We start from the raw sequence: 12,733 nt of genomic DNA, 5'->3' as shown, positions 1-12,733 counted from the left end.
ACCGATGCACTATAAATGTTAAGATATGCATGTTGGGCCTGACTCATTTGACTCATGAAGTCTATGCAGTCCGTACTACATACTACCTCGGTGAGACTGCGCGACCTTGAGACGTAATTTTGGACGGCTGGAGGCCGTCAAGCCGCGGGCAGAACAGCAGATGCATGAGAGCTGAAATGCTTGTTTGCAGGTAGTCCAGACTATAGTGATGTGTAAGTTGCGTTGTGAGGCGTACGAAAGGACGCCTTGGCATCGATTGAGAAAGTGGGTAACAGGAGCGATGAGATAGAAATGAGGCAGAATACCTTGAGATGACACGACGACAAACAATAGATGGTGAATATGAAACGTACGAAGACGAAGACGAGAAACATGATGCAGCACGAGTCAACAATGCGGCAGTGAATGCAAGATACAGTGTGAGATCGATCGGCGCTCGCCGCAACAGCGGCTTGAGCATATGCTTTGTTCATAGGTTACGTTACGCATGTATGATGCCCTGCATCCGTGGCCCGCAGGCCGTCTATGCCTTCCATCCCATACCCTATAACAACTTCGACCTTCGAGTTCCCCTTCTAGGAACGCGACACCAGTGCTTGTTTCCGGGGGCTCTTGGCTGGAGATAAACAAATCCCCCCACCCGACACTTTAGAACGCTGAAGCCTTCCCTGCACTCAAAGCCGGCAAATTCGGGTGGCTCGACGCGGCGATGGTACTTAGTGACGACCCCGGAACCGCCCCCGTCACGCCTCCCCTCGCCCCTTGCCTTACTGGGGGCGCTGGCGGTGTCCGTCTGGCCTTCACCGGAGGTGGCGGGGCCTTCCTTCGTGGGGACGTACTAGGCGTCGACGCAGGCGATCCGACAAGCGAGCTTGTTGAGGAGGATCCGGACGACCCCGAAGGCGGGGATAGGTCAACGACGTGGTGTCTGTCCGAAGGAGAGCGTGTGGGCGACGTCGGAGACACGACGCGGATCTGAGGCGGGGCGCTACCCATGGTGGGCTTGTCCACGAACGGTATAGAGGAGTCGAGGATGCGCCGCGGGCGCGAATGGGGGTGCGGGGGGTCTTGAACCGACAGCGCCGAGAAGCTCGTTGTGGTCGCTTCAACGTTGAACGAGCCTGCGCGGACGCGATGCTTCGCAGCTGCAGAGGACGGGTGAGCCGTCGCCACAGCGACGCGCGGAAGGCTAGTCATGCTATCTCCGCTCGCTTGCCGAACAGCGGATAACGTTATGGAGCCTTTGCGTGTATGCGATGATGACTGCTCACTTGGATGGTGATGATGATGGAGGTGGTGGTATTGGCCGGATATAGACCGATGTTTTGGAGGGCTGCCACTGCTCGAGGGAAGCGGGAGGTGCTCTACACTCCGACTCGCCTTCGCATGCTTCCCTCTCAGCGAGTCCATCCGACCTAGTATAGGGTTCACAGACTCAGGCCCAATCGAAGGCCCGGCCGATCGCGGTGCGGCAGCAGACACCGCATCCAGCCCAGGGCTCTCCCCTCTCCTCACCTCCTCCTCGTAGATCGACATCTTCCGCCCTTCCTGCTGTTGGACTGCCGAAACTGCAGTCTTGCGGAACTGCACACACCAGTCCCCGCTCAGGCATCGCATCACGAGACGCTTCGTCGTAGGGTCTACATCTCGTATTGTCTCGTTCTCGATGAGCCCCTCTAGGGTGCGCACGATCTGCGTGCGCTTGTACGGCATGTTGCGCAGCTGGGTCTTCGTGAGCAGGGGGTGGAGTACCCGGAGGTATGTATGTCGTAGCTGTAATGCATCGCCATTGTGAGATAGGCGTTCGATAAGAGAGAAGGATTAACGCGAAAGTAGCGTGTATAGCGACGTACCGACTCGTTGTCCTCATCAATATCGTTGATCTCCCTCAAGAACACATCCACGAGGACGCACAAGTCGTTCGTATAGAAGAACTCCGCCATGCCCTTCGTCGTGAACAGCAGATACAGCAACTTCAGCACGAGCAACTGCATACACAGGTCCTCAGGCGTGCGGTCCGCGCGGTTGAGCATGAAGATCAGGTTCTCCCCAAATGTCGGGCTCGAACCTGCGCGCGACATCAGGGTTCGCAGGACGCGATTTGTGCTTTCTGGCCCTCGTGGATCGGCGGCTTGTTGCTGTGCGAAGCCTGGGCCTGCGCTAGGACCATTGGGCAGTGGCGTCTGGGGATGTAGAGAAGCTACCATGAACTGCTCGTTGAGCGCTACCTGTGATGGCGGAGAGTTAGTTGGAGATATGTGACGCATGAATGAAACATAAGACGGACGATAAATTTGATGACCGAGTAGTTAAATGTCTCGTCCTGCATCCCGCGCGTCTGTTCGACTAGGTCGAACAGATAGTCAATGAAGTTGTCGTCGAATATGCCTAGAACCTCTTGTCAGTACCCACTTCAACCCAAAACCGCGCATACACTGACGTAGGTCCTGCAATGACATCTTCTGCACCCGGCAGACCTCATAGAGCAGCCGCACAGCAAGAGACCTCAATTTCGCCTCGATGGGCACGGCGACTCCACGCGCAGCGCCCGAGCTGGGGCCGCCGGTAGACGCCACACCGTAATAGCCGTCATCGACCTCCGGGTCGAGGTCGTTGCGAACGTGGTCCATGAGGAGTGGCAACAGTGGATGCCAGCGTTTCTGCGAGCGCAGGAAGGACGGGGTGCGGCGGCCATACGTGAGCATGACATTGTACAGGATCATCTCGTAATGTGGATCAGTGTTCTGCATGGACAAACAGAGATAGAATGAAGTGGTGTCAGATAATATGACCGTTTGAACCGGCGCAAGGCACGCACCGTCTGAGCGTCCTCTACCATGAGCTCGCACACCCGCTCTGAGTGGAACGAGAAAAGATCTGAGGCTAGGACCATGTCGCACGCGTGCTGGAGCTGTAGCGGGCTTTGCAAGTACTGCTCTGAAACAAACTGTCAATATGCCGAAGATAGCAGAGCTGCAGCAACGGGAGAGGAAACGGGCTCCCGGACGCGCCGCCTTCGGCGCCCCGCACGAATATTCATGCAACACGACACTCTAATGGTTCTGTGACTGAGGAGACTTCGCCGGGTAGCTGTGGCCGCAGACCTTAATCGGATGCAGTTGACGGAGTAAAGGCACTCTAGATACGGCAGGGTGTATGTGACATTGCAGTGACTCGAGCTGGGAGGAGCCGAAGCCTCGCTCGTCTCTGAGACTAAAGAGGTATCGGCTCGCCAAGACGACAGGAGGTCCAGATGATAGGAGAGCGGACGGAAATGACACTCACCATGATATGCCGCACAGAACGATATGTAACTTCGAAGAGTAGCATCCAGCTTCGAAAGAGTGATATCGTCGGGTATATGCAAGATCTCCTCGAGTTCTTGAGGTGAGCCGGAGGTATGAGACGTGGCTCTGTGAGGCAATGAGCATGTGGGAGCGTACCTGACCAGAATTGCTGGGCGTTCTCAATGATGTATACAATCCCGAACACGTCCATGGGAGGGACAGGCATCTTGAAGGTTCAAATCGGATGGTTTGCGGAACAAGGAGAGAGGTCCGGATGATGCGTTGACGACGATGTCCGTGAGATCGCCACAAGCTAAAAAGCGGAATACACGGATACCGACCGTTTTGGCGCGATTTCCTCGGAGGCAACGGCAAAGCTTGTATACACAACTTAAAGCCGGACAAGCCGCACTTTGTGCGCCCCGTATGGCCTTCAGAGACAGGAGACTATGTGGGTGGACGGAACCAGTATGCAGTTCTCTGCTCCGTCCTTGTAATCAATCTTCCACGGCGGATGTCGGTGGAAGGCGTCAGTCAGGGATCGTGTTGCGATAATCGTGAATGTGCCTGAGAGTAGAAGGGTCGTGGCAGCCAACGTGGCGAGCAGGCGGAGGAGCACGAGGCGCAGAGCGCATAGGCGAGAGTGGAGACAAAAGGGCGGGAGGTCGGTTGAGGAGGTTCTACAGAGCGGCCATCAGGCTGAGGTCACGCGACCTGCCTCGATTTGGCTGTGGAGCGCGATCGTCTTTTCACGTGTCAGATCTCGGCCACAGTTTTGCCTCTTGCGGCGTCCACCTCTCGACCGCTCGGCCTCTCCTGTTCACAACAATCCATACGTGGCAGCTGACAAGGCTGCCTAGCAGGCTGGCAACGACAGCGCAACTTGGATATGAAGCAATGACGGTCGCAAACAGGGACAGCGCCAGGAGGGCCACGGTTGACCTCTCGTGCGACCTGTTACAACCCCACACTCGTTGGCATTGGATCAGGATCGTCAAGGCGGCAACATATTCTGCCTTCAAGTTATCGCCTAGTCGCCTGACATAGGCTCGGGGGTGTCCACCAAGCCAGACTGTGTGGCGCGACAAACGACTTTGTGGGACGATGAAACGGTCCGTAGTCCGCGCCCCGCAGCTCATCCATGGTTCATACTTATGCTCGTACTTAGCTTTCCCCGCATCCAAGCTTCCTTCTTGCTCACCACTTCTAATCCCTCTGTGGTACCCTAGCTAAGCAGATGCTCGGTTCCCAATCACCCGTGCGCCTCGCCAACCGATACACCTTCCGCCCCTGCTCCCCTTACCTCCTGCGCGAAAGTCCCAACTTCGCAGGACTCAAATCCTCTCAACAAGACGCACATCATCCGCCGGACGTACAAATTGACGTCGCTCGTCCTTGGGACTAAGCCTGGGCGGTTCTGCATCTTCACGAAGAATAGCCGGTCCCCATGGACGTTCATGTGTGGAAAGGAAAGGAATCGTCGTGCCAGAGCGGCTTCATCGATCCTTGGGGATCGGCCAGACTTGTATGTACATTGAGGAGGGAAAACCACTCGCGGACAAGCGGACGTTGCGCCGGGTCGCATCCCTGAGTGAGCGGCATGGATGCTTGTGTTCTTGCCAGTCCGCATGTTGGCCTTCTAGGGCACACAACGGTCCGACGTTGAGCGCTAGGTGTCGATAGCAAAGGTGGGCTCGACTCACCAGAACCGCAGTATCAGATTGACTGGCAGCTCGTGCATCTGCGTGTGGCCCTTTTACCGCACACCGAGCACCCCATGTTGAGGGAGAAGCAGAGACACCCTGAAGTCGTCTTACAGCAATTGTCGCGTCACCTGATAGTCCGCAGGCACAAGAGAAGCGTTCTTCTGGAGGACCCCTAAGAAGACAGCCGGAACCTCGAGGCCGAGCCCTTCCCGCTCTCGCCCCGCATACTCAACTCGTAAACGATTCGTGCTATCCCGCATTGATCCTATAATCTCAACTTCAAACGCTATCCTATACTTATCCTCTCATGGTTCAGCGTACCTTCGGTTCTACCGGCTATATGGACCTAGAACTGCCACACCATCATGGAACACTCTCTCGTCGTCGCATCCATCCTACTGCTCGTAGGAGTGCTCATCTTCTCTCTCATACAGGTTTTCAGAAAGTTCTCCGAGTTCGCCGTTCGCTCTCAAGGGCGCCGGTTGCCACCAGGACCGCCCGGTATACCTGTTGTCGGAAACCTGTTCGACCTTCCTAGAGCTGCACCATAGCTTGGATATAGGGAATTCTCGCGAAAGTACGGTGCGTTACCTCTATCTCACTCGTCCCGAGCTCGTCTGGCCAGTATGCCAACACAAGCATTGCAGGAGGTTTGGTACATCTGCAAGTGATGGGTGGTTCCATTCTCCTCATCAACGACTTTCAGATTGCCCTCGACCTGCTAGAAAGCGATCCGTGATCTACTCCTCGCGTCCGGTGTCAACCGCAGTCGAAATGTAAGCCATTGCCCCCGCCCCTAGAGATAGCTTCGGAGCGCTAGAACGTGTTTGCAGGGTGGGGTGGGAGTAGAGCTTCGCCTTCATGCCCTACGGGCAATGGTGGCGGCGGCACAGACGGGCATTTTGGCAGCACTACCATCTGGGCGTCATTCCTTGATATCAAGGGGATCTGGAACAGGGCGCACCCACCGGCTGCTGTTGGGGCTTCTTTCGACGCCAGAGAAACTCAATGAGCACCTCCGCTAGTGAGAATCTCTCTTCATTTGTACCTGACCATGCCTGTCACCTTGCAATGTATGAGCAACTCCTTATGTATTGGCTGCCGCGCTCGGGTCATCAATATGCGAGGTCGCTTTCCGTGACGGCATGAATACAGAGACAGGGTGAGACAGCACATCAGGCAGCCTGGTCAGTGCTGGCAGTCGTAGGTGGGGGAACAATCTGAGGACGACTCAAAGCCGATTCGAGGCAGGATTAATCTTTGATCGTCGTCTCTCAGGGATGTCTCACAATAGTCACGTGACATGCGTGCGTCCCGCCCTTGTCATGTTAGAAGGACTTGAACTTTGCGAGCCTTAATCTACTGCAACTTCCCCGTTCCTAAGACCTGCGAGTCTTTAGCTGTGTCCGTCATCTCAGGATTCTTCCATCATCATCTGCGTCCCCTGCTGCATCTACGTCCGGTTTGTTCCAGCGATCACAGAGCCGTACCTACTGGTGCGTGGAGATGTCTGTATTTTCCTATGCTGACTTACGGAAAGTTTGTTCGAAAGCTTGCGAAACCGTCATGCGCGTCCTGGATACATGGACATGCCAGTTTGTGGAAGTAGACCCGGAGAAGACGAGATTCGCCATTCTTTCACACACCTGGAGGGAGAGGGAGCAAACGTACGACGAACTAAAGATTGTGCAGGCGCGATACGAGGGTCCCTCTCGCACCGGATACACCTCACGTCCCAGCTCCCCATCCTTCCGCCCCCATTCGAACCCCATGCGCACAGATGGCACCATCTGGAATGATGACGAGCTATCGCGGAAGATCCGAGAGGCCTGCAGAGTGGCACGCGAAGCTGGCTACCGGTACCTCTGGATCGACTCTTGCTGCATCGACAAGACGAGCAGCTCCGAGTTATCCCAATCGATCAACTCGAGGTGGCAGTGGTACGGCCGCGCGCAGGTGTGCTTCGCCCACCTTGCTGACGTCCCCTCTGACGACGACCCTCACGTGGCTGAATCTGTTTTCCGTGAGAGCCTATGGTTCACGCGCGGGTGGACGCTCCAGGAGCTCATCGCCCCATTCAACATGATATTCCTTTCTGATGACTGGAATGCCATTGGAACGAAGGTCACGCTGATTATCCCCATCGAGGAGGTCACAGGTATCCCCGCCGAGGCTCTGTTGCATACAAAGTCGCTTGACGACTACAGCGTAGCTCAACGACTCTCGTGGGCTGCTACACTGGAGACGACGCGAGTGGAAGATCAGGCATACTCGCTTCTGGGAATTTTCGACATCAACATGCCCACGCTCTACGGTGAGGGCGAGCGCGCATTCCGCCGGTTGCAGGAGGAAATCGTGCGACATGTTCCCGACCAGAGCCTGTTCGCATGGGGGAATGTGTACCAAGGCTCTGACGTAGTGCACTGGCAGTCGACTGCTGTTGGAGAAGAGTACAGCCTTAAATGTTATCGATACGGTGGATTGCTGTTTGCTAAGTCTATCGGTGAATTTGGTACCGACAGCAAGGATATCGCAGTCGTCTCCCCTGCCATCCTCCGTCGTTTCGGGCGCTCCGACCTCCTCTCTACAGAGTACACTCCCACACCACAGGGTATCCGCACACGACTGCCTGTCTTGCCCTTGTCTCGTCTATTTCCTCAGGTCGAAATCACATTTCCCCCCGACCTCCCCGAATCCCAGTGGTACGTCGCCATCCTCGGGTGCGAGCACAAGCACCGCCCCGGCTGTCTTCTAGGACGCGTCTGCTATGCCCCACCCTCTGACGCCGGCATCGAAGTCTTGCGTCCTGGTCTGGTGGAGATCTCTCCAATCCCAAGTCGCGGTGATCGTTGGCCCAATCTCTTCCCTTTGTCGCCGGCAACCATCGACCGCTGTCGCGATGACATCCAGATCAAGACTGTATATATCTCCTACCCGGAGCGCGCTATCGCATAATTAGAGGACGCTCGCCGTCAGCTACACAAGACGTACAACCTCGTGTTACCGATGGCGACGCGCGATGCTCTGCGCGCCCAAGGGTACACGGCCCAACTACGAGGTCCAGATGAGGGCCACCCGACCACTCAGTGGCTCACGCTTTCCAACGACGACCACATGATCACCGTCGAGTACGGGCATACCTTGAACAATGACGGTTGGCAGCGATTGAGGATCGAGGCGGATGTGACGATGTCGCGACGCGCTCTTGACTCGGCTGAGCAGGTCGAGGCGCATCCGAGTTCTGTGAGGTGGGGGGACAGTCGGCGGTTCTCGTGGAGCTCATCGTTAGCCACGGAAGAAGTCTCCTTCACCCTCGCAGGCAAGAAGCTCATCTTGAAGCTCGGCTTGGACTGGGCGGCGGCGTCGCACTACTTCCCACGCGTCGATATAGTGGAGGTTGTCAAGATTGTCGAGGTGGAGGAGGCTACGCCTGCCGTGCTGCTCGAGTGGGAAGCCGAAGAAGACCGTCGGTATTTTCGGGACCAACGGCGAGGCAAACGTGCAAGGCGTCGCGCTCGGGCGGTCGAAACCTCAGTTATCATGACCCTGGGGTCCGACGACAACGCGCACCCTGACGTACCCGACTCGAACGGCATTTCGGGTCAGCCGGAAGCTCATGGTGGAGAGACTCACGGACTCGGACAAGATGGTGTCGACTATGCCGACGGCGGAGGCGAGGGAGCTGCGCTCCGTTGAGGCGACCGTGTTCGGGGCGGGCTTGGACCTCGAATGGCGATTTTCTCGGCGATTCACGTTCCATTTGGGGTTCTCTTTCATCTGGTGCCCATGTGGTAGTGTCTCATCGGCTCATTTTCGCTTGTAACTTGACGTAGTCACGTATCATCGCCCGTGGCTGTAGAATCTTTGAGTATATGGTGTGATTGAGATAGAGAACAGTATGTACGCACCTCTTGTTTCAAATGTCATCGGGACGATTCATGTGGAGATGCAAATGTTGCAGCACGTTTCTACGTGGCGCTAGACAGTGTTCTCCGTGCGTAGCATCGCGATGGAACCAGATTGAGGTCCACAGTCACCAACCCAACAGAATGAGCTCAAAGCACGCGGAGAGAGGCAAGGGTGGTGAAATGCAATATGTAGCATATATTCGGTGTTCCGGCAGTGACATGTCTACACCGCACATCACACGCGTACTGAACAGCTGTGGGCCAATCGGTACCTACACGGCCGAATGCAACAAGCAGAACATAGACAATGAGCCTGTACAGGCTCCGCGCTGCTCCGTAGCAGCCCCATTCCTCTGACAGAGCAACCCTTCACACCATTCCACCATAAGTGGTGCAGACAGGGGTGAACAGGGTGAACTCACCACTTTGTATTCCACGACAATCCGCTGCGAGATGGTCAGAACCAATACGACCTTCGACCCTATATCACACGTTTTGATAGGGTGCAGTCGGACAGGCGAGTAAGGGGGAGCGACAAGCGGGATGAGAAGGGAAGGCGGGAGAGGGCAGGGTCCGTGACAAAGCAGGCAAGGCAAACACGGATGCGGGCAGGACGCCGTTACCTGCCTCAGGTGAGGCTGTAGGGACCGAGCGTTGGTCGTAAAGCGTGCAGTACCTGTGGGATGAAGCGCGAGTGATCAGAAGATGGCATTCGGAGGCGGGGCGACATAGAGCACGATAGGTGGCGGGGTCGTCGGGGAGTCGCCTGAGACCGAGCAGTGGAGGAGATAGAAGCGACAGGAGAGCCGGGCGCAGACAGCACGGAGAGACAGAGAGGGACCGGATGCAGCTGGGCTGCCTGGTCAGTCCGAGCAGTAGGCCATCGCCGATCGAGTCCAAGGAGACGGACTCGCGGGACCCCGGTGTTGGTGCCGGTGACAGTGTGACGTCACACGTTTTCTCGCACTGACTTTGCCTGCGTGCGGACACCGACTGTGCTGCCTCGCTTCTTTCTTCCTCGCTTGGAGGCCGCGCCCATCATGCTCTCACTCGAAGGTCTCCACCTGTTTCGACATTCCACTTAAAATCTGCCGCGCACTACCGCTCGTATCAGCCCGCCGTCGGCTCTCAGTGCCCTCACTAGCTGCTTCACAGTCTCGCTATATCTAGCCAGCCTGAGCTTCTCTATGCTCATCTCGTCTCCAGTCTTTCCTACTTGACGCTGCTCCCTCACTTGTTATTTGGAAAAAGTCAGGCCGATATTTTTTACGACGTCACGGAAGACCGACATAGCGTGCTCAATCTTCCACGCAGGGCCCGGCAGTACTCTCAAGCACAAAATCATCTACGTGAGTAGCTGCTGCTATATAGTGCTCTAGGGCTTGGAGATGGGCGGGTAAATACCACCCCTCCTTGGCGACAAGGCACCGCTATCACCGTCTCTACGTCCTTTCGGTATCATCTACTACCGAACCATATTTGTCGGTTCGTACAGACACATTCGTCTATCTTCGTCGTCCACTACTCACAGAGGGATACCCATATAGATCGCGGAATCATCATGCGCCTCCTAGGTGTACCGTTCGTGGACGTGAACTCGCAGAATCCGTGATCCACCGCTCTGTCACACACCTGGAGGAAGGAGCAGATTGACGGCAAACGGAAGACCGTGCATGCACGCCACGGAGGCCCTTCCTCCGCCGAGTACTCCTCACATAGCCCCTCTTGCATCCACCGACTCCCCGTCCAGCTTCGTGCAGAGCAATCATCCCATCTGGGGCCGCCTGGGCCTCTCGCGGAAGATCCGAGAGGCTTGCAGAGTCGCATGCGAGGGTGGGTACCGGTATCTTCACGTCGACTCGTGCTGCACCGACAGGCCGAGCACTTTTGACTTGTCTGAATCGAACAAATCGATGTATCAGTGCGATGCTCACCTTGCCGACGTGCGGCCCATCCGCTCTTCGCCAGAGCCGGCGGTTCACGCGCGCGGATGGATGCTCCAGGAGCTCATCGCCCCGTTTTCTGTGATGGTTCCTCTCCGAGGACTGGACGGAGATCGGGACGAAGGTCGTGCTGGCTGACCTCATCGAGGAAATTACGGGCATCTGAAGATGCTCTGTCGCATGCAAAATCGCTTGACGAGTTCAGCGTCGCACAGCGATTCTCATGGGCTGCCAAACGGGAAACGACACGAGTGGAAGACCAGGCGTACTCGCTTCTGGGAATCTTCGATATCAACATGGCCACGCTCTACGGTGAAGGCGAGCGTGCCTTCCGCCGGTTGCAGGAGATCGTGGGACGGATTCCCGATCAGAGCCTGTTCGCATGGGGAGTCGTGTAACAAGGCTCAAATGTGCATGAGCAGTCCACTACTGGCGGAGAGGAGTATCCGACTCACCTTCGCTGTCCACCATACGAGTCTTCGCTCCTGTTTTTCTCCTCTGTCAATCGTTTTGAGGGCGACAGCAAGGATATCACAGTCGTCTCTCCTGTGATCCTCCGTCAACACGGGCGCACCGACGTCCTCTCCACGGAGTACACTCCCACCCCACATGGTATCCGTACGAGACTGCCTGTCGTAGCCTTGTCTCGGCTCTTTCCTCAGATCGTAACCACATTTCCCCGCGACACTCCCGAGTCCCAGTGGTACGTCGCCATCCTTGGGTGCGAGCACAAGAACAGCCCCCGCTGTCTTCTAGGACGCGTCTGCTATGTCCCGCCCTCCCATACCGGCATCGAATTCTTGCATCCCGGACATGTGTTGGTCTATCCCAGGCCAAGCCGCGGCCGTTATCGGCCGGCCGGTCTCTTCCCCTTGTCGCCGACGACCATCGAGAGCTGTTGCAATGACATCCAGGTCAGGACTTCCTACATCTCCAACCCTGAGCGCGCCACCGTACACTCAGAGAACGCTCGCCTCCAGCCACACGAGAGCATCCGTCTCCAGTTATCGAAGGCGACACGCAATGCTATACACGTGCAAGGGTACACGGCCAAACTCCGAGGTCCAGATGAGGGCCACCCGGCCACTCACTGGCTCACGCTGTCCAACGACGACTGCACGATTTCCGTCAAGTACCGACATACCTTGGAGGACGGTCGGTTGTTGAGGATCGAGGCCGACGTGAAGACGTCGCGACGTACACTTGAATCTGGGGAGGAAGTCAGGGCGGACCCTGATTCTGCGGGATGGTCGGATTATAGGCCGTGCTGCTTATCGCTAGGCGCAACAGCTGCCTTTGCCCTCGCAGGAAAGAAGACGACCATGGATGCTGGTTTGGACTGGGCAGCGCCGTCGCACTACTTCATACGCATCGGGACCTTTGACGAGACGCGAGAGACCGCGCCGGCCGCGTTGCTCGAGGGATAACAGGAAGCGGAGTAGCTGTGGACCGGGGCGGCGGCAAAGAAGCCGCGAATGACTTTGGAGGCGGGGCTGGGGAAGGCAGAGTCGACGTCCTAGAGGACGACGACGACGCGCGCCCAGGCTTGCACAACTCGAACGATATCGTGGGCCAGCTGGACGCGCACAATGGACAGGGATGGATGCGGGTGACAAGGTAGGCGAGCGAAGTGGGCTGCGCTGACGCGACCAAGTTCCCGGGGGGTTGGGTGATCTGTACGACCATCCTCTCGGCGGCTAATGCTCGAGTTTGACCCGTCTATGATATACTCGTTTTCTGAGCGGCCCTTCCCGCTATATAGTGTCACGCATTAGGGCGTGTACCTATCGCATTCATGAGTACCTCGTTTGATTGATGTCGACACAGTGAAACGACTCGTACGTACCATCTGATTGTTCTAAGTACACATGTGTGCAATCTCATTTTGT

The 12,733-nt window shown here is 56.6% G+C and overlaps 4 protein-coding genes across 4 annotated transcripts; 3 read left to right on the top strand and 1 right to left on the bottom strand.

Annotated features, from left to right (window-relative positions):
• Positions 1-205: 205 nt before the first annotated feature.
• On the bottom strand, positions 206-3,894 carry DICSQDRAFT_137975 (uncharacterized protein). The gene is made up of 7 exons (XM_007367249.1): positions 3,444-3,894; positions 3,286-3,381; positions 2,819-2,937; positions 2,441-2,744; positions 2,288-2,388; positions 1,854-2,228; positions 206-1,773 (listed from the first exon to the last, which is right to left on the bottom strand). Exons 1-7 carry the CDS (start codon positions 3,511-3,513, stop codon positions 649-651), a joined length of 2,190 nt encoding a protein of 729 aa, XP_007367311.1. The 5' UTR covers positions 3,514-3,894; the 3' UTR covers positions 206-648.
• A 2,507-nt stretch (positions 3,895-6,401) lies between these two features.
• DICSQDRAFT_88589 (HET-domain-containing protein) lies at positions 6,402-7,384 on the top strand (the record flags this gene model as incomplete). Its single annotated transcript, XM_007367248.1, has 3 exons — positions 6,402-6,489; positions 6,546-6,698; positions 6,774-7,384. Coding segments are annotated over exons 2-3 (750 nt in total), but the record flags the coding sequence as incomplete, so codon positions are not given.
• A 428-nt stretch (positions 7,385-7,812) lies between these two features.
• On the top strand, positions 7,813-8,922 carry DICSQDRAFT_181634 (uncharacterized protein). The gene has a single exon (XM_007367247.1). It carries the CDS (start codon positions 8,000-8,002, stop codon positions 8,687-8,689), a length of 690 nt encoding a protein of 229 aa, XP_007367309.1. The 5' UTR covers positions 7,813-7,999; the 3' UTR covers positions 8,690-8,922.
• Positions 8,923-10,003: 1,081 nt separating this feature from the next.
• DICSQDRAFT_181633 (uncharacterized protein) lies at positions 10,004-12,271 on the top strand (the record flags this gene model as incomplete). Its single annotated transcript, XM_007367246.1, has 3 exons — positions 10,004-10,386; positions 10,449-11,194; positions 11,267-12,271. Exons 2-3 carry the CDS (start codon positions 10,892-10,894, stop codon positions 12,269-12,271), a joined length of 1,308 nt encoding a protein of 435 aa, XP_007367308.1. The 5' UTR covers positions 10,004-10,386; positions 10,449-10,891.
• Positions 12,272-12,733: the final 462 nt, after the last annotated feature.

This window comes from Dichomitus squalens (assembly GCF_000275845.1).
Source record: "Dichomitus squalens LYAD-421 SS1 unplaced genomic scaffold DICSQscaffold_24, whole genome shotgun sequence".
Taxonomy (NCBI): Eukaryota; Fungi; Basidiomycota; class Agaricomycetes; order Polyporales; family Polyporaceae; genus Dichomitus; species Dichomitus squalens.
The sequence above is the reverse complement of the archived record's forward strand: the minus strand, read 5'-3'. Positions and strand labels throughout refer to the sequence as shown.